Genomic DNA, 27,722 nt, shown 5'->3' with positions numbered 1-27,722 from the left:
AAGACAGCTACAATATACACTGTTAATCCCAGTATATAATGAATTGAGAAATAAATGGGCAAAATAGCCCATTGATAATCTTGAATAACTGGTCACAAGTCTCAGAGCTTTTCAGAGAATATTATTTGTAAAGTTGATGGTTCTTGGTGTATTCTCCAGTAGAACAGATCCTTAGTACTCTATTGCTTGTCACAATTGGTTACCAAATTCGATTGGTTGGTCAGGCTAAATGACTTGGTAGAAAGTGGATGATGAATGCATCAATCTGGGATGTGGTTAATAATATCAACCAATGGTTTGTCTGGTCCAGACTAAAACATCAACAGGCCAATCCGATGTACATGGAATATTCCTAAGTGTTCCATTAATCAATGAACAGACAAGTAATGACAAAAAACACAGTTTTCAGGAAGATGCAATTTTATTGCCAAAATGCTCCACTTGTGACAAAGAGAAGCATAAGAAGCACGGTAAGGTACATAGCATAGATGCAAATGTTGACAGCTTAGATGATGGTCAACATGTCAGCCATCAGGTCACAGCACCCACGGGTCATCTCAAACATTACCATGGCATTTAATGTGGATGTAAGAATATGAATACAGGTGTGGTCTAATGATGAAACCTGGTATTATAATCTCTAAATATGTTATACAAACGAGTTCTTTTCTGTAACTGAAAATAACAGTTCCTAAATAGCATGGCAAATTTTGAGACAACCCCCATTGTGAAGAATGAATTTAGGTAATCAGACATATAAATACTATTCTGTGTTCCAGCTAAACACAGTTGACAGGAAAATATCACATCCCAGCTCTCAAATCTGTACAAAATCCATATTTCAATGGTGCATTTTGAACTTCTACCAATATCATAACTACTGCCATGTCACTTCTTACATATCGCCTCAACCATACTTCTAAATCCAGACATGGTCGTAGAACCCTTCCCATTCATATATTTGTATAGGAAATACTGTAGGCCTAAAGGATTCTGTTGAGGAGGTCAGGGACTGGTCATTCTTGATACAGGGTGAGGTACAAAGGCATTCTTGTTCATTGTTTCTCTCCCTGGGACCTAAATCTTACAAATGTTACCAATATGTTAAGATAAAGAGACTTTCCCTTTTATTCTATCCCAACCCCTACCAACCCTTTGGAGATACTGTTCCAATTCTCTCCATCCTCCACTGATATTTATTTGCAAGTCCCTAAAAAGATCTTTTCAGAAATATTAGTTTCATTTTCATGGTTCTTTCAATTGATGACTAACTGTAACTGGATCACATCCAAAACATTATCTACATACAGTCAACCTACTACATTCAACGCAGCTACATGATTCAACAACTCAAACTGACTGTATTGACTTTCACGACTTGGAAGTAAACAATAACATCACATGATTATGGCTTAATGAACACGAAAGAGAACAAATTTGATTGGAACACTAATTTCAACAATATCTTACTTTGGAATACAAGAAGCAATGTCTGAAAGGTTTAGATTGCATAACTATGCTAGGTTTAATCCAGATGTGAAATACTTCATCCCTTTTCAAAAGATAGGAGTACCAGTACTGCATATGAACTTGTTTAGTGTGTAACTGAAAGTACAGCAGGCAATTCTTGGGCATGACAATTTGGACTTTGGTCTAAAAAATCAATAAAAAATCTCCTAAAAGATTAAACATGTTTTTAATCACTCCCAGACATTGAGAGGAGTGCTTCTATTAAGCAGTTTGTTCTAGTCTGACAAATGACATTATCCTCAAACATCAGAAACACAAAACACCTTACAACGAGCTTATACAAAGTATCTCTTTACAATCACCTCTGTATCATATACCTATCTATATGGTTAACAGTGCTTAATCAACACTCATACAAATGCAACTCTTTACATAATCTTTATCATATACCTATCTATTGTTTAACAGTGCTTATTCAATTTTACCTTCTTACAGTCTGCCTTCATCAACATTTATCACAATGAAGGACAAAACTAAACAAATTATGAAAGCATAATAAAATCATATTTCCCTTTCAGTATAAAGCACTGTAATTTGGAAAGAACACAAAACAATTGGAACTTACCAATGCCACATCATCATATCAACACTTTGATTAAACAGCACAAACAATTACTTTTCACTATATTGTAAATCATGGCACTATGAATTATCCACATGCTTGGGTTGAAAATGTTCTCAGAGTGGATATATTTCCTTCAAATACATAGATTAAGATCAGTGACAAGTACTTCATGATAATTATTATTATACAACATCATTGATATACCTCAAGTGCATCAGGTAATAATGAAATGTTATGAATCAACATGGTTGTTAATGTGTACAAGATTTACAAAGGACATGGTTATTGTGAAGAATCTCACTGATGTAGTTTCCTGTCAGTGGATAAGGTATGTATAATGCACAATGGAATACACATAGCAAACTATTAAAATGCATATGGAAATAAGAAATATGCTTATCAACATATACATTATAATGCATAGACAAACATGTGATACGAATTGTAACACACGCCATTGAAAGCTATAGGCATTATACATAAATAATATTACACAACAATGTTAATAACCGCTTAGCAGTGGCTGTCAGTTACACAAAAACAATGATCGACACTATGTGACTAGACTACACATACATGCATCAAATATATAGCCAGCATGTCCCCCCTCCAATAGCAGGGGGTAAATCAGTTTCATGTTGCCGATACTTCTAGCAATGAACCCTCTAAACACAGGACCAACGCAGAAAATGGGAAGTAGGCATCCATGGTATTAGTGCACACCAAAATATTCATTGTATACTACCAAACACATCTACGTAACGAAAATTACATTTGACTCAGTTCAATGAATTTTGAGAAAATATGTTTGCTTTTGCTTGCAATTAACTTAAAGGATATTCCAGATTCCTCGTTATTAATTTCTTTAATAATAAGATCTTGAAGAAGCCAAAATAAGGGACCAGTTCAAAAGTTTGATGTTGGGTAAAAAATTCATTCCTCAAGTTATGAAGCAGACCTCCCCTTACCCCCCAAAAAACTCAGAAAATATTGTCCGGAGTTTCGTGGCCACTTTTGTCATGCATTAATGTGTTTTCCTCTGTTTTTTCAGAATGTTTATCAGCTGAAGTTTATTTACTGTACTAGATGGACTTACCACTATTGCCGGCCATGACAAAACCCTACCTTGTGGAAGACTGGTTGTGTTTGTGAACAGCATAGGAGTGAAAATAGGATCGGTTTAGTTTAGTTACTATATAAAACACTGAGTAATCAGGTAAGGTGATTTTGTCGGATAGAAAACTTGCAGGGCCATCAACCGCCCCCAACCCTACCCCCGCCCACCCCTAAACTTAACTTACAGAATTAAGACTTTTATCTGACATGGAACTTTTAAACTGGTCCCTAATACAGCCACATGCGCCTACTCCATTATTCACCATAATGTCTCAGCATAGTCCAGAATAGTTTGAATGCAAATTATGGGAAAGCAATGTTTCCATAATTGAAGTACGGCTCACATACACTTAAATCCAGCCAGTCAGAGGCTGATCCTTGTTATAGTATTCTCTAACAAGCAGGAGCAAACAACTGAGGAGACGAGACAGCGTTCTCTGAGAATTCCAAAATGAAGACTTTTTTTGAGCTTTGAGTACTTTGGGCAAACCTGAAATATGCGTTAAATAAAAAATCGTAATTAGAGAGCAATAATGCATGTTGTGTGGTCTGCTTGTTAGGTAATAAAGTTGAAAAAACTGTGTATTAAGTCATAATGAGATCTCACCAAAAATAAATGTTTTTTCCCCACTCAATTAACATTAGAGTAGGCAGATCTATGTGACAAATTTATAGAACATATTGGTCATGCTCATCTTTGAAGATGCATATTTCCCAACAGTAGTATACACACTTATCCCAAGTGTCGTCTTCTTTGATAAACAACTAACAAAGCTAGGCTTTAACTGTTTAAAAATGAAAATCAAGTCAGTCAATCACATACAATGACTTACAGCCACATTATAACAAGCAATTAAACCATAACAAGATGCCTCATTTGATGCTGTTAAGCAGAGGACATTGCAACATAAACATAAAACAACATGGGACAGATAGAGACTGGTACTTGTGGCCAATATATCTCGTATTGTTCCCTTAAAATAATCTCTAACACCAAGTGGATATGACTTTCGTGTCAATAGTAATTCGTCCTCCAATGACTTAACATTTCACCTGTGATTGGTCACGAAATGAGAGAGGAATGATAAATATAGCACTGAAGCATGAACACTCCGAGAACAAAGTCCCCTTTGTAGGACACACAATAACACAAACTGGACACAAAGAGGACTACACAAATCAATGTTTACCTTTGTCCTTGTCTATGATCTAACATATCTTTATGGCTAAACTCCTGCATACACACTGCTAGAATTCATTTGTTTTGCATGCAAAATGGCAAAAAAACATTTTTTCTAAAGTCACTTATTTTGCAATGCTCGCATGTGAAAGAATTACCGTATTTGCTGTAATAAGCATCTTGGGTGCCTAGATATTGACCGGGGCACTTATAAATAACATATATAACTTCAATATGTTTTCAGAGATCGAGATGCAGTAAACAAATCTATTATTCAAATTATAAAAAATCTATAATGCAAACAAGAAAATATGGACCATCCAGTACATTTTCTATCTTGGATGGGAGGGTTTACAAGATAACTGACAGATTGGTCTGGGATTGGGTCAGGGGGCGCTTATTGGAGCAGGGCGCTTCCTACGGCAAATATGGTAGTCTGGAGGGTCGGCGAGAAAAAAACTAAATGCAATTTTTCAATTTCTCAGCTTTGTATGTGGTAGGGCAGGAGAGCCATAGAGTCATGATCCCAAACAGAATGAGCTAAAGAGGGCAGAAATGTTATGCAGTCAGCAACAAAAGAGATGGGACTCCCATTTCCAATTTTCCCCTTCATTTGGTATTTTTAAGAGACCCAAGTGTTTGAGATATTGTCTTTTGCTAAAATTGTTATACAGCTGCCATGTCCAGCTTCCAGGAATACCTGAATGATAGTATCACTAACAGTGTGCCTTTTATCTTCTGAACGTATCCAATATGATAGACATTTATTTGCAGGGTCAGCAATAGCACAGTATCGCTTACGCATATTACACATTCCCAGCCTTTTGATTTGTTTAGAAACTGAAACTAGCTAGCCCTTGTCCCTAAGATTAACGGAAAATGATACTCTTTCATACTGAAGTCATGTCATGATTTCCCTTCTTTCTGAGGTGACATAATGTAACAATGCCAGACATATATATTCTCAAACAGAAACTCCAAACATATTTTGAAAGTAAGAAAATTAAATATCCTTGATTGACATACCGGTACTTCTTTCACATCTTTCTGAGTTCACATTTTTGTAAACGATTATATTTTTGCTTACAGAAACTTAACTTTTAACCAAATGAATCGTAATTACATTATTAACAAATAAACGATTGACCACAAAAAATATATTGGTCTGGCTTTAGAAACACAAAGTAACTGCTTAAGATGACCTATTACGGTGTCAGCATTCCACATTTACCCAGTACTCGTGCGAAATCATGAGAACCTTGATTCCGGGAGCTGATTGTACTCCTGGAATCTACAGATTCAACTGATTTCTGAGACTTCAACCATGCTTTGGTTGACACATAATCTCTCTATAATTTTGCATAATGATGTGTGGTTGCATCAGGGTTAATTATTTAAAATGCACATTCAGAATGGCCAGTAAAGCCCCGGCTCAGAGTGAACGGCAAGAACAATCGTGTGGCATCATCATAATGGTTCATAACATGGGAGCACACCCTTCATCTGGCTCTTGGACTGATACTTCGCCCTACTTGCTACATAAACTTACATTCTTGCCAAACAGGACAAGTAACAAGACAATGATTATCAGATTAAGATATGTATAAAGATTTGCTTGTATTTTTCTCTCCTGTAGAAGGGTGCATGTAAATCCAGATGATGTAATTATAAGCAATAGACATCCAAGTGGTTTTAAAGGTATATGTTGAACGGACAGAAACGTGTAAAATGTAAACTAAACGCAAAATAACGGTGAAATTTGGAAGTTGTATTTTTGTGGTTTGAAATTGTGTACAAAGGAATAAAATAGATGAAATCACAGCAGACAATGCCATAATAAGCACAAGATAATCATGAGTATGTGACTTATTGTACGTACTTTCAACTTGAAACACATATAACATCTAATGCCATGCTTGAAAGACATTTATATACCATTATCATTTTAAGAGTATATAATTGTGACAAGTATAAGTTATTTTCAGATTCCTTGCAACAAATCATAATAAGTTTATGAATGTGATACAAATATCATACAAATGGTGGATGTTTTCAAAATGAAGTTGGGTCATCCCACATCCTCATCATGGTATGGTGTCTCAAAAGGTATGCTGTGTTACAGACATTGTCTAGTACAGAGGGATCGAAAATAAATAAGACCTTATTCCACACACAAACAAGACAGTTGTTGTCAAGACAAAAATGAACGCAACATTGAACTATATATTTCAAATTGAATCAGGGTATACAATGGTAAGACTAATGATATAAAACTTACATTCAATTTGCCTGGTAGTTCACAGTCAGTGCTCGAAACTAAGAATGAAAGTCACGGGGTCCTTAACTGTTGTAATCCTATTTTAAATATAACAGATCACTATGGGAACAAACTTCTAGTGCCCCAGGCTCCACTTAATTTGGAACATTGACAGTGTATGGTCCATACAGATCTAAACTAGCTTCAAACATGCAGAATTGCATTGAACAATGATAGCCTCCCCTAAAACATCGAAGCCATGAGAGACATGATATCATCCTATAAAATTAAGTTTACATCATATATATTTCCTATTCAGCAGTTAATATGTGCGTTGAAAAACATTAAACAATTTGAGAAAAAGATTGCAGTTGCTTCCTTTGCTGAGACAATCATTATTTGCTACACTGTCAAACTAGTGGTAGGTGTGACTTATATTTTTAATCACTCCACACTGAAAAAATAAACACATACCTCAGCAAATATTGATAATTTACAACTAAGAATAGTATTTATGAAACTTAAATCTTTTGAATAATACCGTGGTTAATTGTTTGTTCAAAAATATGATAAAACTTTAGAAAATCTAACATGCAAGCAGAATAATACAATCAGTAATTCAACAGATAAATAGTCATGTAACTGTCTTAACCACCTAATTGTTATACTTGAACAAGAAAAATTAGTTCAAAATGCATCTAAGAATAGTTATAGCAATTCATAATAGGCCAAATGAGTCATAAATGACTGACACTTAAGTTCTCTTCAGTCTGAGTTCAGAATTACATGTATCCAAGGGAGATAATCCACATTAATGGGAGGTAATCCAATCAGACAAGCTGTGGTTGGGATCCTGTGACTTCTATGATATCTGACTGCTTCAACTGATGAAGACTGAGACTGGTCTTCTTTAAACCATTGCCTGTATTGTTTTGTACACATTCATCTATGCCTTGACACATCAGCCTATCATCATACAGAGAAAATCGCCCCTTCTTCATATTCACTGGCGTTTTGATACGCTTCTTGATTTTTTCACTGGGATCTGAGTTTTCATCAGGCGGTTTCAGGGCAACATTTGGTGCTGAACTGCCCATGCTAGTAGGTCCAACTACGACATAAGGATTTGGTTGTGAAGCATAGTTATGTCCACGCAACGACAGAGAAGTTGGACGTCTCTTCTGTCCATCAGCAATGTCATATAATTTAGTCTCCTGCCACCTTGACTTGCCATTATGTGCAGGGCTCAAGTCTGATGTGCTCTTTGACTGCCCGGTGCCTTTCAGTCGGACAACAGACTGCTGTCCAACACTGGAGTTTTTGAGTTTTGCCACCCCTACTTCTGCAAATCCCAGTCTGTTTTCAGGGTACCTCCCCTCCGATGAGGACCCTGCGGCCTCACTCTGCCTGTGAGCCAAGGGCATCTCCTGCAGGGCCAGATTACTGGGGCGGACAAACGCGTGACCATTTTGTAAGCATATTTCTGTCTGCACTGGTTGCACCACTGTCTTGGGCAGCGTATTTGCCTGATTCAGGAGACCAGAGCTGTCCTCATTGACACTGTGATTTGATTGGCTGTGATCCTGTTCCAGATTCATCGAACTTTGATTACGTGAATTACTCTTGAGTCCGAAGAAATTCCAGGAACTTAGTTTTAAGCCAAGTTCTTTCGGTTTGATAAATTTACCAATTTTTTCACGAAGAGATTTTCCCTCATTAAGATGTCTATATGGAACTCCGTTCCCGGGCACATTGGCAACTTTGGGTCGAACTGCAGGGACTTGAACCTGATTCTGTAAGTAGGGAATTGGCGGATTTCTATGCTGGTTCAGGGCATCATTCTGAACCAAGGATGTCTCTAGGTTGTCACCGACAGAGTCATATGTGTTCTCGCTCAACTGATTCACACTGGCCACCTCCATCCCTGGCCCGAGCAGTGTGTTGCCGGAGACGGCCAGCTCCTCATCACTTCGCTTGTGGGTGTTCCTCGCCACAGTAGGGTTCCGACCCTGGTGGGGCTGCAGGATTACATTGTTTCTGGCCATTGTGATGTTGTTTGATTTTGGTGGAGGATCTGATTCACTTGGTGTGATTGGAACAACAGTCTCCGTGGTGGATGCGGACACACTCCGATCCTGGTACCAGCTTCTGTGGTTTTGACTATAGTTTGGAATTTCTCCATTTCTGACAACACCATTTCCCAAGAGAGGTGCACTGCTGTTCTCTGTGGGAGAGCTTACAGAGGATCGATAGTCGACCATGTTGGCAGCATACAGATCTACGTTGTGACTTTGATCATGATTCAGTCCCTGTGAGGATTTCCCCAAGTAGTCCTGCGAGGTGATGTTCACTGTGGGGTTGATGGTTGGTGTAACACCTGGCGGAAGAAATAACAGTGAGTGAGTTAGACGTTTTTATGATGTAGTTTGTATCACCACAGTCTCAAATACAAAATCTGGCCTGTAACAGACAAACCGACGGCTGATGATGTGTTACAATGTCACACTAAATCAGCTTCTTGGTCCATGTAGACATACCTCTGTGTCCTGTGCCCATATGGACATACCTCTGTGTCCTGTGCCCATATAGACATACCTCTGTGCCCGGTGCCAACATAGACATACCTCTGTGTTTTGTGTCCTGTGCCCATGTAGACATACCTCTGTGTCCTGTGCCCATGTAGACATACCTCTGTGTCCTTTGCCCATGTAGACAAACCCCTGTGTCCTGTGCCCATGTAGACATATCTCTGTGCACTGTGCCCATGTAGACATATCTCTGTGCCCTGTGCCCATGTAGACATACCTTTGTGCCCTGTGCCCTGTGCCCATGTAGACATATCTCTGTGCCCTGTGCCCATGTAGACAAACCTCTGTGCTCTGTGCCCATGTAGACATACCTCTGTGTCCTGTGCCCATGTAGACATACCCCTGTGCCCATGTAGACATACCTCTGTGCCCATGTAGACATACCCCTGTGCCCTGTGCCCATGTAGACATACCTCTGTGCCCTGTGCCCATGTAGACATACCCCTGTGTCCTGTGCCCATGTAGACATATCTCTGTGCACTGTGCCCATGTAGACATATCTCTGTGCCCTGTGCCCATGTAGACATACCTGTGTCCTGTGCCCAGTTAGACATACCTGTGTCATGTGCCAATGTAGACATACCTCTGTGCCCTGTGCCCATGTAGACATACCTCTGTGCCCTGTGCCCATGTAGACATACCTATGCCCTGTGCCCATGTAGACATATCTCTGTGCCCTGTGCCCATGTGGACATATCTCTGTGCTCTGTGCCCATGTAGACATATCTCTGTGTCCTGTGCCCATGTAGACATACCTCTGTGTCCATGTAGACATACCTCTGTGCCCTGTGCCCATGTAGACATACCTCTGTGCCCTGTGCCCATGTAGACATACCCCTGTGTCCTGTGCCCATGTAGACATACCCTGTGTCCTGTGCCCATGTAGACATACCTCTGTGCCCTGTGCCCATGTAGACATACCTCTGTGCCCTGTGCCCATGTAGACATATCTCTGTTCACTGTGCCCATGTAGACATACCTCTGTGCCCTGTGCCCATGTAGACATACCTCTGTGTCCTGTGCCCATGTAGACATACCCCTGTGCCCATGTAGACATACCTCTGTGCCCATGTAGACATACCCCTGTGTCCTGTGCCCATGTAGACATACCTCTGTGCCCTGTGCCCATGTAGACATACCCCTGTGTCCTGTGCCCATGTAGACATATCTCTGTGCACTGTGCCCATGTAGACATATCTCTGTGCCCTGTGCCCATGTAGACATACCTGTGTCCTGTGTCCAGTTAGACATACCTGTGTCATGTGCCAATGTAGACATACCTCTGTGCCCTGTGCCCATGTAGACATACCTCTGTGCCCTGTGCCCATGTAGACATACCTATGCCCTGTGCCCATGTAGACATATCTCTGTGCCCAGTGCCCATGTAGACATACCTCTGTGCCCTGTGCCCATGTCGACATACCTCTGTGTCCTGTGCCCATGTAGACATACCCCTGTGCCCATGTAGACATACCTCTGTGCCCATGTAGACATACCCCTGTGTCCTGTGCCCATGTAGACATACCTCTGTGCCCTGTGCCCATGTAGACATACCCCTGTGTCCTGTGCCCATGAAGACATATCTCTGTGCACTGTGCCCATGTAGACATATCTCTGTGCCCTGTGCCAATGTAGACATACCTGTGTCCTGTGCCCAGTTAGACATACCTGTGTCATGTGCCAATGTAGACATACCTCTGTGTCCTGTGCCCATGTAGACATACCTCTGTGCCCTGTGCCCATGTAGACATACCCCTGTGTCCTGTGCCCATGTAGACATATCTCTGTGCACTGTGCCCATGTAGACATATCTCTGTGCCCTGTGCCCATGTAGACATACCTGTGTCCTGTGTCCAGTTAGACATACCTGTGTCATGTGCCAATGTAGACATACCTCTGTGCCCTGTGCCCATGTAGACATACCTCTGTGCCCTGTGCCCATGTAGACATACCTATGCCCTGTGCCCATGTAGACATATCTCTGTGCCCAGTGCCCATGTAGACATACCTCTGTGCCCTGTGCCCATGTAGACATACCTCTGTGTCCTGTGCCCATGTAGACATACCCCTGTGCCCATGTAGACATACCTCTGTGCCCATGTAGACATACCCCTGTGTCCTGTGCCCATGTAGACATACCTCTGTGCCCTGTGCCCATGTAGACATACCCCTGTGTCCTGTGCCCATGAAGACATATCTCTGTGCACTGTGCCCATGTAGACATATCTCTGTGCCCTGTGCCCATGTAGACATACCTGTGTCCTGTGCCCAGTTAGACATACCTGTGTCATGTGCCAATGTAGACATACCTCTGTGCCCTGTGCCCATGTAGACATACCTCTGTGCCCTGTGCCCATGTAGACATACCTATGCCCTGTGTCCATGTAGACATATCTCTGTGTCCTGTGCCCATGTAGACATACCTCTGTGTCCATGTAGACATACCTCTGTGCCCTGTGCCCATGTAGACATACCTCTGTGCCCTGTGCCCATGTAGACATACCCCTGTGTCCTGTGCCCATGTAGACATACCCTGTGTCCTGTGCCCATGTAGACATACCTCTGTGCCCTGTGCCCATGTAGACATACCTCTGTGCCCTGTGCCCATGTAGACATATCTCTGTGCACTGTGCCCATGTAGACATACCTCTGTGCCCTGTGCCCATGTAGACATACCTCTGTGTCCTGTGCCCATGTAGACATACCCCTGTGTCCTGTGCCCATGTAGACATACCCCTGTGCCCTGTCCCCATGTAAACATACCTCTGTGCCCATGTAGACATACCTCTGTGTCCTGTGCCCATGTAGACATACCCCTGTGCCCATGTAGACATATCCCTGTGTCCTGTGCCCATGTAGACATACCTCTGTGCCCATGAAGACAAACCTCTGTGCTCTGTGCCCATGTAGACATACCCCTGTGCCCTGTGCCCATGTAGACAAACCTCTGTGCTCTGTGCCCATGTAGACATACCTCTGTGTCCTGTGCCCATGAAGACATACCTCTGTGTCCTGTGCCCATGTAGACATACCTCTGTGCCCATGTAGACATACCTCTGTGTCCTGTGCCCATGTAGACATACCCCTGTGCCCTGTGCCCATGTAGACATACCCCTGTGCCCTGTGCCCATGTAGACATACCTCTGTGCCCATGTAGACATACCTCTGTGTCATGTGCCCATGTAGACATACCTCTGTGTCCATGTAGACATACCTCTGTGTCCTGTGCCCATGTAGACATACCCCTGTGCCCTGTGCCCATGTAGACATACCTCTGTGCCCTGTGCGCATGTAGACATACCCCTGTGTCCTGTGCCCATGTAGACATACCTTTGTGCCCTGTGCGCATGTAGACATACCTCTGTGCCTTGTGACCATGTAGACATACCTCTGTTTTGTGCCCTGTGCCAATGCAGACATACCCCTGTGTCCTTCGACCATGTAGACATACCTCTGTGCCCTGTGCCAATGTAGACATACCTCTGTGCCCTGTGCCAATGTAGACATACCTCTGTGCCCTGTGCCCATGTAGACATACCTCTGTGCCCTGTGCCAATGTAGACATACCCCTGTGTCCTGTGTCCTGTGCCTATGTAGACATACCTCTGTGCCCTGTGCCAATGTAGACATACCTCTGTGCCCTGTGCCCATGTAGACATACCTTTGTGCCCTGTGCCAATGTAGACATACCTCTGTGCCCTGTGCCAATGTAGACATACCTCTGTGCCCTGTGCCCATGTAGACATACCTCTGTGTTTTGTGTCCTGTGCCCATGTAGACATACCTCTGTGTCCTGTGCCCTGTGCCCATGTAGACATACCTCTGTGTCCATGTAGACATACCTCTGTGTCCTGTGCCCATGTAGACATACCCCTGTGCCCTGTGCCCATGTAGACATACCCCTGTGCCCTGTGTCCATGTAGACATACCTCTGTGCCCATGTAGACATACCTCTGTGTCCTGTGCCAATGTAGACATACCTCTGTGCCCATGTAGACATACCTCTGTGTCCTGTGCCCATGTAGACATACCCCAGTGCCCTGTGCCCATGTAGACATAACTCTGTGCCCTGTGCGCATGTAGACATACCCCTGTGTCCTGTGCCCATGTAGACATACCTTTGTGCCCTGTGCGCATGTAGACATACCTCTGTGCCTTGTGACCATGTAGACATACCTCTGTTTTGTGCCCTGTGCCAATGTAGACATACCTCTGTGTCCTTCGACCATGTAGACATACCCCTGTGTCCTGTGTCCTGTGCCCATGTAGACATACCTCTGTGCCCTGTGCCCATGTAGACATACCTTTGTGCCCTGTGCCAATGTAGACATACCTCTGTGCCCTGTGCCCATGTAGACATACCTCTGTGTTTTGTGTCCTGTGCCCATGTAGACATACGTCTGTGCCCGGTGCCCATGTAGACATACCTCTGTGTTTTGTGTCCTGTGCCCATGTGGTCATCAGGTCTGAGATTCTTTCCTCCACACAGAGGGCAGTCAGTCGTGCCTCAGCATCAGGGTCCCAGCAATCTTCTATTGTCTCTTTCAGGCATCGAACAGCCTGCAACAGTATTATTTCACATGATAAAGTAAACACTCTAGGTTCGTCTTTAATTCCAAAAACTTTTCCTTGTTAAGTGTATGAATGAGACAGTGTATTTGAGACACCAAATATATATTTCTCATTGTACCATCAACCTTGTGTCTTCAACATGACGCCTGAACGCTTTAAACACCAGATTCACTTCATTGAGTGTTTGTAGTAACCCAACTTTTCAGAGACAGACAAACCAGTGAGTGATATCTTGAGCAACGTCCAACCATGTCAGTGTATGATGACACACAATCAACCAAGTCATGGAGCCTGACCATGTTGTCGTCTCGTACAAGGACATGTTAGTAGGGGCCTATACAAAACAGGAATCTCCATGGGGGAGTGTGAGACTGCTTGATTGATGAGCATTATTTCTGTAAGCATATACAATATTCATAGCTTCTGTAGGGCCTCTGTTTCAAAGGGGAGAAGAGTATTCTTTAAGTCTCACTCTTCACATTGACCAGAGTGGTTCATGTACCATTAAGACTCAAACTTGAGTAGACGAAGAACAGGACATGTATCCCAGACTTCAGCGTGCCACCTCAAATTCCCCGAGTCCCATGAAGCTGGCTCTGTTATCCATATAATCAACACAAACGCTTTCCATTCATTCGGTGTCTATTGTGTTTGTTTTTGTGTTGCTTTCCTTTAATATTGTGTTTGTTTTTGTGTTGCTTTCCTTTAAATTTTTATTGCATGTAGATCATTCTCACAATTACACGAAAAGCGTATGATGTTGACTAGAACTTTTATCAATGTTGCTGGAAGTTGTGTTTGTTGGAATCCTTGTTGGGAAGTAAAGAAAAATGTGTTCATCCCTCATCTCTTTTGTGTTCAATAAAAATAATATAAAGTCCTCCCCTTTAAGATAAATGTGCAGCCTTACCAATTCTTAGTGGACCCAAATTAATCCGAAATAAGTTACAGTCATAGTTGAACTGAGATGCACACAAACACACACATTTCAATAAATACTAGATTTGTTAGTAATTTACCATCAGAGGCTACAGACCGTCAATGGACAACAAGTGTCATTTGAGCTCTACTTGTCAATAGCTTTTCATCTGTACAAATGTAAACATGACTAGAGAGACTGCAGTGGCTCTGTCACACACCTGGTTTGTGTCTTTCCATACATCAGGGAAACGAGGCCTTCTTTTTCTGCGGGTAACAAGGAGCTGCATGTCTTCAAATGAGGGATGAGGACCAGCCTCAGCCTGATACGGCAACATATATTCTGGAACAGGTGCCCCTTTAACAAAGCATAATAACATTGCTCAGTAGACTGCCTCAGCCTGATATGGCAACATATATTCTGGAACAGGTGCCCCTTTAACAAAGCATAATAACATTGGTCAGGAGACTGACCTCAGCCTGATATGGCAACATATATATTCTGGAACAGGTGCCCCTTTAACAAAACATAATAACATTGCTAATGAGACTGCCTCAGCCTGATATGGCAACATATATTCTGGAACAGGTGCCCCTTTAACAAAACATAATAACATTGCTTAGGAGGCTGACCTCAGCCTGATATGGCAACATATAATTTGGAACAGGTGCCCCTTTAACAAAACATAATAACATTGCTTAGGAGGCTGACCTTAGCCTGATATGGCAACATATAATTTGGAACAGGCGCCCCTTTAACAAAACATAACATTGCTCAGGAGACTGACCTCAGCCTAATATGGCAACATATAATTTGGAACAGGTGCCCCTTTAACAAAGCATAATAACATTGCTTAGGAGGCTGCCTCAGCCTGATATGGAAACATATCTTCTGGAACAGGTGCCCTTTTAACAAAGCATAATAACATTGGTCAGTAGACTGCCTCAGCCTGATATGGCAACATATAATTTGGAACAGGTGCCCCTTTAACAAAACATAATAACATTGCTTAGGAGGCTGACCTCAGCCTGAGCATGCTGATATGCAAACATATATATTCTGGAACAGCTGCCCTTTTGACAAAATATGTCAGAGACTCCTGCAATCCTGATACAGAAATGTATTTCTAGAACAGGTACCCCTTCAACAAAACAAAACACCACTACTTAAGACCGTGGTGTCAGCATCAATTTATCAGTCGATGTTACTTCGTTTTTTCCATGTGACAAGACACATGGTTGGGCTGTCATAATCCAATCTTATTAGACTGAAAGAAACTTGACTAGACCCAGGCTTCGAACAAGTGGGAAAGGTTGCAGACTGTGACATGGATACATGTATTCTGGAACAAGCTGCACCTAAACACAAGCTGAAGCCTACTTACATTTATCCAACCCTTGACAAAATTAAGACTTCGTCAAAAAATAATACTTACCCTGGTATAAATCTGTACATCTCATGGATATTTCCCACAAAACCAGGCCAATAGAATAAATATCTATCTGTTTTAATGAAGCTTCACAGTCGCGAAGGTTGACAGCACCATCAAGCAGCTCAGGTGCCATATAGCGTATTGTCCCAACCTGGATGACATAACATCAACAACATAGCACATTGGTCACTATTGGAATGAGTGAGTGAGTGAGTATGGTCTTACGCCGCTTTTAGCAATATTCCAGCAATATCACGGCGGGGGACACCAGAAATGGGCTTCACACATTGTACCCATGTCGGGAATTGAACCCGGGTCTTCGGCGTGACGAGCGAACGCTTTAACCACTAGGCTACCCGACCGCCCCACTAATGGAATGAACACTGAAACATGGAAAACCATCACTAGACAAAACCAAAATCTATACCACTCCACTTTCGACTGGATATTTTTATCTTTCCACATGAAACACTGATTCTCATAATATGTCTAGTGTAGACAGAAATACACAACTGATTATCCCTATCCAAAGTTCAGTAGTATACATAATTCATGACATTCAGATAAGACTGCTTAATGTGGGAGGAAGGTTTTGGTGAAACTCCTGAGCACAGGTATGGTGACGACAAACCTAAAAACATAATCGGGACAAACCGGGAGTTATTAAACCAAGAGTATTATTCTCCAACATTTATTATGAGTGTTATGACATGAACCCCTGGCGTTTCATGCCAAATTTCAACAGGTATTACTTACATCTGTTAGTGTTGACTGTTCGGCATTTTCTGCATGGCCATTTTTAATGAGTTTGGAGCCCATGATAGGCATGCAAAATCCCAGATCTGCGATGACACAAGTCAGATCTCCCTTCACCAGGATGTTCCTTGTGTTGATGTCGCGGTGAGCTACTGCAGGCTTGAACTTGTCTGTAATTGAATAAACACTTGTGTAAGTTGTAATAGAAACATCATCAAATAGCAAACATGCCTGGATAAAATAATTTGGCATAGAACATTTGGATATAAAATAACAAATCAGGCAAAAGCTTGGATTCTGCATAAATGCTCTCATTGCTTATTTGTCAAAAACAAATTGTGTCTTCAATGAAAATTCCTGAATCTCTAGCAGAAGGGATTGTCTTTTTGAAAAGTATAACAGGATATAGATATTTGCCAATACGTTACACTGCATTCGAATTATTCATAAATGCTTAGTTTATTAAAATCATTTCTATACATTCAAAATTTGTGAAGTTGTTCTCAATGTTGATGGTATGATGAAATTGCCAGTTTTTGTAATGAGAGATTTTAAAGGCAAAAAATACAGAAGTCCATATTATGAAGCATTCAAAACAACATCAAAACCTCTTTTTCTTTGTACTGTTTGTTTAAATATTTTTTTTGTTTCAGTACATTTAATCTATTCTGGCCATTGCATTTGTGTTAGCTTCTGATTCTTGAATACTCTTACACTGGCCTGACTTGAAAGCAGATCATCAACACAATAGCTATGGTCAGAGACAGCCTCATTAAAGTAAATTTACTTTCAAACTGCTTTAAACAGTATTCCAGTTACATCTTGGCGTGTCAGCTTAATGTGGGAGGAAAGCCTAAAGTGATGCAGGTCTCATACGTTTACCACCTTGGTGAAACACACGAGCACGGGTATGGTGCTGACAAACCTAGAAACATAATCGAGGGGAACCAGGATTCGAACCCATGATCATAGGTTTCTGGCATACCCAAGGGATGCAACTCTACAGAGCATAATATAAGATCGATCAAGCAATCAGAATTAGGGACTAACCAACAAGCTACACAATTAATTCACAAGGGACACTTAATCTCAATCTCATTAAAATCAGATCTTAGTTCTCGCTATTGCTAAACAAAGATCTGAGGACATCCCATTACGGGTCATGTCAGAACGACCTTTCATCCAACCAATCGGGGCGTCGCTTACCAGGTCATGAAAGTGACAGTCAGAATGTGTTTTCTTATCATGCAACCACGAAATATTTAACATGGGGTATTCCGAACGACAGTTACGGGTTTTATGATTATATCCATACAATCTAGGCCATCTATAAGCCATTCCAGAATTTTCTTCTTATCAGTTTTAATCTTTTTAATCTAGAATACATAAAAATGTGTTTCGAAGCGTAGTCGTCAGTTTGAAGCTAGTGTCGTAAAGCTTGAGAAAGCTGCCTTCTGATTGGCTAATGTTGATTTCTTGTCAGTCATTTCATCGGTCGGTCAAAATTCGTGAAAGGTCGTTCTGATGTGATCCGTAATGGGATGTCCTCAGATCTTTGTTTTGTGGTAGCGAGAACTAAGATCTGATTTTAATGAGATTGCACTTAATGTTATTCTGTGTATTATGCATTCTTATTATCAGAAATAAATATATAAAAAATGGTATTTAAGCGAGATAATATTGAATGTGATGTTTTAAGCCCATGTCACCTCACCTCAGCATATCTCTCTCGATTTAACAGTTCTGTTATGCTAATAGGATATGAAATTTATCAGTTCGACATTGGAAAATGAACAACCATTTCTCATTTGAAAAGTTATATTTAGTTAAAATCCTGACCACCATATTTCCTGGCCACACACCAAGACTCTCCATACCGACATCCGTCATTGGAAAACGAGGAAACTTAAAAAAAGAATCCACAAAAGAAGCCAGCCATGAAAAGAGACTAAGGTATCTGCCTTCCCACTGTGTACTCCACTGTGCCATAATCACATCATCAACCACAATGGACATCTTGATTGCCTCGTTGCTTGTGTCACAATAGCCAGCCCTGTCATCAGTGCACCTTCAGTGTACTTAATTAATCCTCTCCTATTAACCTCATTGGCTTTGTCATCATATTGTTATCTTCGTAAGTCCCGTCATTGGCTTTGTCATTATATTGTTATCTTCGTAAGTTCCGTCATTGGCTTTGTCATCATATTGTTATCTTTGTAAATCCAGTCATTGGCTTTGTCATCATATTGTTATCTTCGTAAATCCAGTCATTGGCTTTGTCATCATATTGTTATCTTCGTAAATCCAGTCATTGGCTTTGTCATCATATTGTTATCTTCGTAAATCCAGTCATTGGCTTTGTCATCATATTGTTATCTTTGTAAGTCCTGTCATTGGCTTTGTCATCATATTGTTATCTTTGTAAGTCCAGTCATTGGCTTTGTCATCATATTGTTATCTTTGTAAGTCCTGTCATTGGCTTTGTCATCATATTGTTATCTTTGTAAGTCCAGTCATTGGCTTTGTCATCATATTGTTATCTTCGTAAGTCCTGTCATTGGCTTTGTCATCATATTGTTATCTTCGTAAGTCCTGTCATTGGCTTTGTCATCATATTGTTATCTTTGTAAGTCCAGTCATTGGCTTTGTCATCATATTGTTATCTTCGTAAGTCCAGTCATTGGCTTTGTCATCATATTGTTATCTTTGTAAGTCCAGTCATTGGCTTTGTCATCATATTGTTATCTTTGTAAGTCCCGTCATTGGCTTTGTCATCATATTGTTATCTTCGTAAGTCCTGTCATTGGCTTTGTCATCATATTGTTATCTTCGTAAGTCCAGTCATTGTCTTTGTCATCATATTGTTATCTTTGTAAGTCCAGTCATTGGCTTTGTCATCATATTGTTATCTTCGTAAGTCCCGTCATTGGCTTTGTCATCATATTGTTATCTTCGTAAGTCCCGTCATTGTCTTTGTCATCATATTGTTATCTTTGTAAGTCCAGTCATTGGCTTTGTCATCATATTGTTATCTTCGTAAGTCCCGTCATTGGCTTTGTCATCATATTGTTATCTTCGTAAGTCCTGTCATTGGCTTTGTCATCATATTGTTATCTTCGTAAGTCCAGTCATTGGCTTTGTCATCATATTGTTATCTTCGTAAGTCCCGTCATTGGCTTTGTCATCATATTGTTATCTTCGTAAGTCCTGTCATTGGCTTTGTCATCATATTGTTATCTTCGTAAGTCCAGTCATTGGCTTTGTCATCATATTGTTATCTTCGTAAGTCCCGTCATTGGCTTTGTCATCATATTGTTATCTTTGTAAGTCCTGTCATTGGCTTTGTCATCATATTGTTATCTTTGTAAGTCCAGTCATTGGCTTTGTCATCATATTGTCATCTTCGTAAGTCCTGTCATTGGCTTTGTCATCATATTGTTATCTTTGTAAGTCCAGTCATTGGCTTTGTCATCATATTGTTATCTTCGTAAGTCCAGTCATTGGCTTTGTCATCATATTGTTATCTTCATAAGTCCCGTCATTGGCTTTGTCATTATATTGTTATCTTTGTAAGTCCTGTCATTGGCTTTGTCATCATATTGTTATCTTTGTAAGTCCAGTCATTGTCTTTGTCATCATATTGTTATCTTCGTAAGTCCAGTCATTGGCTTTGTCATCATATTGTTATCTTCGTAAGTCCCGTCATTGGCTTTGTCATTATATTGTTATCTTTGTAAGTCCTGTCATTGGCTTTGTCATCATATTGTTATCTTTGTAAGTCCAGTCATTGGCTTTGTCATCATATTGTTATCTTCGTAAGTCCTGTCATTGGCTTTGTCATCATATTGTTATCTTTGTAAGTCCAGTCATTGGCTTTGTCATCATATTGTTATCTTCGTAAGTCCAGTCATTGGCTTTGTCATCATATTGTTATCTTCGTAAGTCCTGTCATTGGCTTTGTCATCATATTGTTATCTTCGTAAGTCCAGTCATTGGCTTTGTCATCATATTGTTATCTTCGTAAGTCCTGTCATTGGCTTTGTCATCATATTGTTATCTTTGTACGTCCAGTCATTGGCTTTGTCATCATATTGTTATCTTCGTAAGTCCAGTCATTGGCTTTGTCATCATATTGTTATCTTCGTAAGTCCTGTCATTGGCTTTGTTATCATATTGTTATCTTCGTAAGTCCAGTCTTTGGCTTTGTCATTATATTGTTATCTTTGTACATTCATCCCACCTTGTATTGTGTAAACCGGTATATATCATGATCAATATATAAATATATTAACTTTATGCACTAACTAAGCATTCACCTGATGTTGGAGTGAGAAGCAGCTCTGAAATGTCGTGACAAAGAGTAAAAGAAGTTGCTATCTATAGAAATATGCTGTATTTATATTTAGTTCTTGTTAACTCTGTTCTGCAATACTTTCAGCTCCAATAGTTTCACCCTGTCTAGCAATAATTGTCTTCATAAGTCATGACATTTATTCTTGTTTCTCTGAGAAACATCAGTGAAGACTTTGATGGCATGTCTGATTACAGTTAGAAGTGGGCTTGCTACATTATACATTAACTCTCCACTTTCAACTCATAACATAACATTATCTCCAGTTTGTAAAAGAAACAAGAAAACATCTTTAGAATTTGAGTTGTTTACGTCAATGCTGATTTTTGAAAAGCATGCACTTCAAACAGAATGCACAAAATCTACAGCATGGAGAAAGGGAGAGTGACTCCTGAAAAAATAATAATTACGGCATCAATTTTTTAACTTAGCCTTGACAAGTATGTCTTAGATAAGCATGCAAAGTTTTATTCATGTAACTTCAGAGTTCCTGAGAAAACTTATTCCAAGACAAAACATATTTTGCAGGAAGTACCCAAACACCAAAAGGCACTAGCTCAGTAGGTGTTTGATGGACAAAGCTGATTCTAATTCTGCTTCAACAGTGATTGTTTGGCTTCAGTTTCCCACCTCGAAATCTGTCACAGATTCCGAGACCAAAAATATTTCCAATTACACTGCAGTGAATTTATTGGGTTACAATGAAGCCGAGCCCAACACCTCAAGAGCTGTCTCATTAGGCCACAATTAATTATTAATTAGATTTTCAGCCAAACTTGTAAGAAACGTAAGGTGGGAGGTATCTGTTTTTTCTTCATAAAAAAAACTATTCATCAGAAATTAACTGAAGGAGGTGGTTCACTAGACTTGCACAAGTCTCTAAAGCAATAATTATTAAATCATAATTTCTAGATCATGTAAATAATAAGAACAAGTTGTCCCTATAAAAGACTGGAGTCTTAGATGTACTGACCATATATCTAGACTTGCCTATTAGGAGGATAGAATTACGACACATCCATCGACTTATCCTTCAGTACAGCCTTGAAGCAAGGCTAGTGGTTTCCAACACGCATGAGTATGTGGTTGGACTATTTATAGGGTGTATTCACAGAGGAAAGAAAGAGGGCACACCACAATGATGTGACAAGCAGTGCTTGGTAGTAAGGCAGACAGGGCTGACATGTAATTAATTATGTATTTTGGCTTAATAGACAACCTTCAAGGAGGCCTAGTGCTATTGCTATGTTTCCAATGGGTTTTTTGCCTATCGCCAGTAATTTTTTTAAAAATCATCACTTATTTGAATTCATTTCATGTTGGAAGATCTATTCTTTTAATATTTATTGGTTATTTTATGAATACACAAAAGGTTGAAGATATATTACACCAAGTATTTATAACTGCTATTCAAATGTTTCCATAGGACCAAATGTCCTCCAAGATAAATTGTTTCTCAGTTGGCCAGTGTCATTGAATTTTTGAGTGAGTGAGTATGGCTTTACGCTGCTTTAAGCAATATTCCAGCAATATCACGGCGGGCGACACCAGAAATGGGCTTCACACATGTACCCATGTCGGGAATCGAACCCGGGTCTTCGGCGTGACGATCGAACCCTCTAACCACTAGGCTACCCGACCACTCCTTGAATTTTTTACATAGGAAGAAGATCAAATAGAAAGGAAAATATATATAAGCACTAATTGCTTTGTATCTACTTTGTGTGCTGACTATGTAGGCAATTGCCATTTGAGACTTCAACAACAAGCTTTGCATCTATTGTTCGTTCATCTAAATGTAAAGTTCTAGACAGAAAACTATATGGCTCATTGCAAATCAATCTATTGACCTTTTAAAAAAGAGATGAGACAAACAAATCATGTCCAGAATAAAATATTAGTTTTTATCCATCTGTTTATGCAACAGGCAAATCTAATCCCTAAGTACTTATTTGGTTTAATATCAAAGCTATAAGTGAGTGAGTGAGTATGGTTTTACGCCGCTTTTAGCAATATTCCAGCAATATCATGGCAGGGGATACCAGAAATGGGCTTCACACATTGTACCCATGTCGGGAATCAAACCCGGGTCTTCGGCGTGACGAGCGAACGCTTTAACCACTAGGCTACCCGACCGCCCCTCAAAGCTATAAGCTTAACTGTATTCACTCAGGCCACAATGTTTGTTTGTTTGTTTGTTTGTTTGTTGTGAAACGCCACACTCAGCAATATTACAGCTATATGACGGCGGTCTGTAAATAATCAAATCTGGACCAGACAATCCAGTGATTGACATCATGAGCATCAATCTACGCAATTTGGATACAATGACATGCATCAACCAAGTCAGCGAGCCTGACCACCCAATCCCATTAGTCGCCTCTTACGATAGCATGGGTTGCTGAAGGTCTATTCTTTCCCGGAATCTTCATGGGACAGCATAGAAGTATAAAACACATATAAAATGGTTCATCTGGGTGTCGGGGCGGTCAGGTAGCCTAGTGGTTAAAGCGTTGGCTCGTCACGCCAAAGACCCGGGTTTGATTCCCGACATGGGTACAATGTGTGAAGCCCATTTCTGGTGTCCGCCGCCGTGATATTGCTGGAATATTGCTAAAAGCGGCGTAAAACCATACTCACTCACTCACTCACTCACTCACTCATCTGGGTGTCAACATGGCTTACAGGGAATATATACACAGGTAACATCTAACAATGGATAACTCTTCAGCATGATTAAAATGTAGATACGATTATTAAATAAACTTCAGTTTTCTCAATATACCTAATTTTGAACTGTTATAAAAGACATTAATTCTGTACATGTTAGGTTTTATGTAAAAGTGTTTAAGGATTAGCTATGATCTCTCTGTTATGAATAAATCCATCAATCAAATATTGTTTCTTGCAACAATATTTAAGTTGTATCACTGCCTGTCAGCTTAATATCTGGGAATCTTGAGGTTACTGTCATCGTTGATATCCAAATAAGTGTAGCATCAATAGGGATTAATTGATAAAGTTAAAACAAGAAGTGTACTGTCTACATATCCAGACTTGCCTATAAAGAGGATAGAATTACTACACGTCCATGGACTTTTCTTTCAGTACAGCCTTGGAGCAAAGCTAGGCATTTGTATATTGTCATCTGAAAACTCTTCACTGAGTTAAAATTAAAACATAAGTATCCATTATTTTAAGAACAAAATTATGGGATGAAGAGATTATGACCCTTGTGTGTGTCCGCATCACAAATGTCATATATTAGGAATAAAATATATGTCATAATCTCGCCAAACATTGCATAAACAATTTATATTCCAAAAATGTGACATTTAGGATACAGAAACACATTCAGCTAATAATGTCCATACAACTTCCAGTCCGTACAACTTCCAGTCCATACAACTTCCAGTCCGTACAACTTCCAGTCCATACAACTTCCAGTCCATACAACTTCCAGTCCATACAACTTCCAGTCCATACAACTTCCAGTCCGTACAACTTCCAGTCCGTACAACTTCCAGTCCGTACAACTTCCAGTCCATACAACTTCCAGTCCATACAACTTCCAGTCCATACAACTTCCAGTCCATACAACTTCCAGTCCATACAACTCACCTCCTTTTGTAATATCTGTGTGCATGTGAGCCAAGCCCCTGCACACGGAGTAGGCCATTTTACACAGCGTCGGCCAGTCCAAGGTGTTATTTTTTAAGTAATTCGTGAGCGAACCAACAGGAACATATTCCAGTACCAATAAATACTGCATGAGTCCATCTTGGGACAGGCGCTCGTCTGCTCCAAAAAACTTCAAGAGATTATCGTGTTCCATAAATGGCAACCTGTAAATATTCCCCTCGTTTTGATAATACTGTCTATAATGTGGAGTGTATATTTTGACAGCAACCTCCAAGTCATTGAGCAGGCCCTTCCATACTTCACTGTATCGCCCTTTGCTAATGATGCTGCACATCTTCAAGTCGTCGATTTCAAACCCAGGAGGAGGCTGGGCTTCAATGTGTTGAAGAGGGTCATGGATGACACGTTTGTTGGTGACGAACATTCGATAAATTAAATAAACTATTAAGATAACAAGTGCCACGGAGCAGACGGAGACGAGGGAGATGATAATCGTTTTCTCACGATAAGTTGGGTCGGGTGTAGGGCGAACTGAAAGAAAAAGAGTCATTCATAACAACATACAAATTAGTGTTCCTGTGCCCCAAATATAGGGTCATGGCACTAAGCATGTGTACAATTGTGCGTTTATGGCTTAATACTTGACCATGTTCCAGCTCTATCACACATACAGCTGTATTTTCTGTATAGTGCCATGGCACTGTAGCTCACCGAGATATGTAGTCAAACGTTTTTAAATAAAGACGTCCACTGAGCAAAAGATTCTGTCATCACTGATATTCAAACATTTTCTGCATGGATAATAATAACTAACGCTAAAATCTAATGAACAAAATGTGATGTCATCATTAGGAGGACCATACATGCTAGAGCACAGCTTGCTCAGGCGGGCAATTACAGAGGCGAAGTTTAACGGCAAATATGCATTTTGACAAAATTATAGGAAAACATGGCTGTCAAGGGAGCTTTATGGAAAATTGGATTCAAACCTCTTCAACAAATTCAGGTGTGATCTGACTGGTGGGTTAAGGATGTGAGATTCACTGGCTCAGTGATTTCTCAGCATATGATCTTTACTGTGAGGGGAAATGTATTTGGAGAGAATTACGAGCACGGTCAAATACTAAAAATACCTCACAATACAGGACACATAAAGTCAAGTCCCCTTACTCCGACACTCGTTAATCCGACAATCGGCTTTATCCAACACTAATGAAGGGAACCAATACCCATAAATCAGACAGTACCACACTCCGTCTTTGACACGCCTAATTTGCAACGGACTGCTGAAATCACTCATGTATCAGTGTCGTTAATCCGACACCGTGATCAGCTTACTCTCTGGTCACATGACCATGTGTACACAGCCCTGTGACCTAAGGCAGCTAGTGGCTGCAAAGTGCAAAAAAGCAGGATTAATCCCATGTTCAGAATAATTTGAGAAACCTTGTTTGCGAATTTCCTTATTTTAGTACATTGAAAATGTTTCAGTTGATTTCTGTTATACTGCAAAGATAGAGTTTCATTCTCTATCTTTGCAGTATCGACTAACTGTACCAGAAATCGCCATCGCCTAAACAGCACGTGCAACATGATCATGAATTCTTCAGTTACACAAATGACATTTGTCATACTGTCAGGTATCACAGATGTTAGAAGAAACATTATTTAAAATGACCCCATGTTTAAATAATGTCAATACATGAAATAAATCATCCAGACAATAGTATATATGAGCACATGTTGATCATGTTGATAAATGCATGGTACACACGCATCAAATTTCATAGACTAAGATCTAGTCTCTGAAATGAACATATCTTACAGAAAAAACAGTTGTTTAAATTATCTTAATAATTATATAATAAAAAGGAGCCCAGAGACTCTTCATTTTCAGATATTGCTGTAATCTAGACTTGCCACACACTATTGACTTGCATGGGCTGTATTGAATATATCAGGGTCTGTATTACACACTACAAATTTCATGACATCAGGAAAAACAAGGTCTGAGTAATTGGCATATATATAGGTTGGTTGGTTGGGTTGTTGTTAAACGCTGCACTCAGCAATATTCCAGCTTTATGACGGCGGTCTGTAAATAATCGAGTCTGGACCAGACAATCCAGTGATTGATATCATGAGCATCGATCCACGCAATTGGGATCGATGACATGCATCAACCGAGTCAGGTTTTTCAATATGGCTGCCTGAGCAACCTAATTGAAAATCAAATTCAGATCTCTTGAACAAAAAAATTAGGTGTCACCATTGGTGGGAACAAGTGTGTGAAGTTTCAGCGTCATTGTTCCAGTGAATCCTGCGAAGACGTTCACAACGCACAACAGCAGACAAACGGGCCATGATATGAGCTCATTTGACTTTCTGTCAGGTGAGCTAAAAACGTGTATATTTTGCTACTTTTACCATAGTCTTATTAAGTTGCTACATCTTATACCAAATTCATTTCAGACATATGTTTCAACCACAAGTAAACTGTTACGTAAAGACTCTTACGTTGTATATGGGGCGCTTCTGAGGTGTGCATATCAGGCTTGTAAACATCGGTGACGTTCTCATTACATCTCTCCCCGCCTGAGCAGCAGCAGAACTTGGAGTACGCCTCAGACACCCGCTTGGGAGGGGTATTGGACCGGCAAGACTTGTCAAAGCATTGGTTTTGTTCTCCAATCCAACATCCTGAAAACAAACAATCACACTTAAAACACTGTGCAGCTGCCTCCTCCCCTTGGTGCCTGGAGTGGCTCAGACACTCTCTACTAAAAATATAAATAGGACTGGATTCATCTTGTG

General features: G+C 40.4%; 1 protein-coding gene across 2 annotated transcripts in view; it reads right to left on the bottom strand.

Annotated features, from left to right (window-relative positions):
- Positions 1-402: 402 nt before the first annotated feature.
- The window catches only part of LOC124113338 (bone morphogenetic protein receptor type-2-like), a 97,103-nt gene continuing 69,783 nt past the window's right edge, over positions 403-27,722 (bottom strand). The window contains exons 3-9 of one of the 2 annotated variants that reach the window (XM_046473623.2): positions 27,426-27,608; positions 24,888-25,439; positions 16,916-17,085; positions 16,163-16,310; positions 14,948-15,084; positions 13,664-13,796; positions 403-9,025 (exon numbers count right to left, since the gene is read on the bottom strand). In XM_046473623.2, the coding sequence (XP_046329579.1) occupies positions 7,479-9,025; positions 13,664-13,796; positions 14,948-15,084; positions 16,163-16,310; positions 16,916-17,085; positions 24,888-25,439; positions 27,426-27,608 (2,870 nt within the window). In that variant the 3' untranslated portion in view covers positions 403-7,478. Of the gene's footprint in view, positions 9,026-9,272; positions 10,452-13,663; positions 13,797-14,947; positions 15,085-16,162; positions 16,311-16,915; positions 17,086-24,887; positions 25,440-27,425; positions 27,609-27,722 lie in introns of those variants that run through there. The other variant, XM_048382285.1, reaches the window with a different exon arrangement.

This window comes from Haliotis rufescens, unplaced genomic scaffold (genome assembly GCF_023055435.1).
Source record: "Haliotis rufescens isolate VD_foot unplaced genomic scaffold, xgHalRufe1.0.p SCAF_4, whole genome shotgun sequence".
In the NCBI taxonomy this organism is placed as follows: Eukaryota; Metazoa; Mollusca; class Gastropoda; order Lepetellida; family Haliotidae; genus Haliotis; species Haliotis rufescens.
The sequence above is the reverse complement of the archived record's forward strand: the minus strand, read 5'-3'. Positions and strand labels throughout refer to the sequence as shown.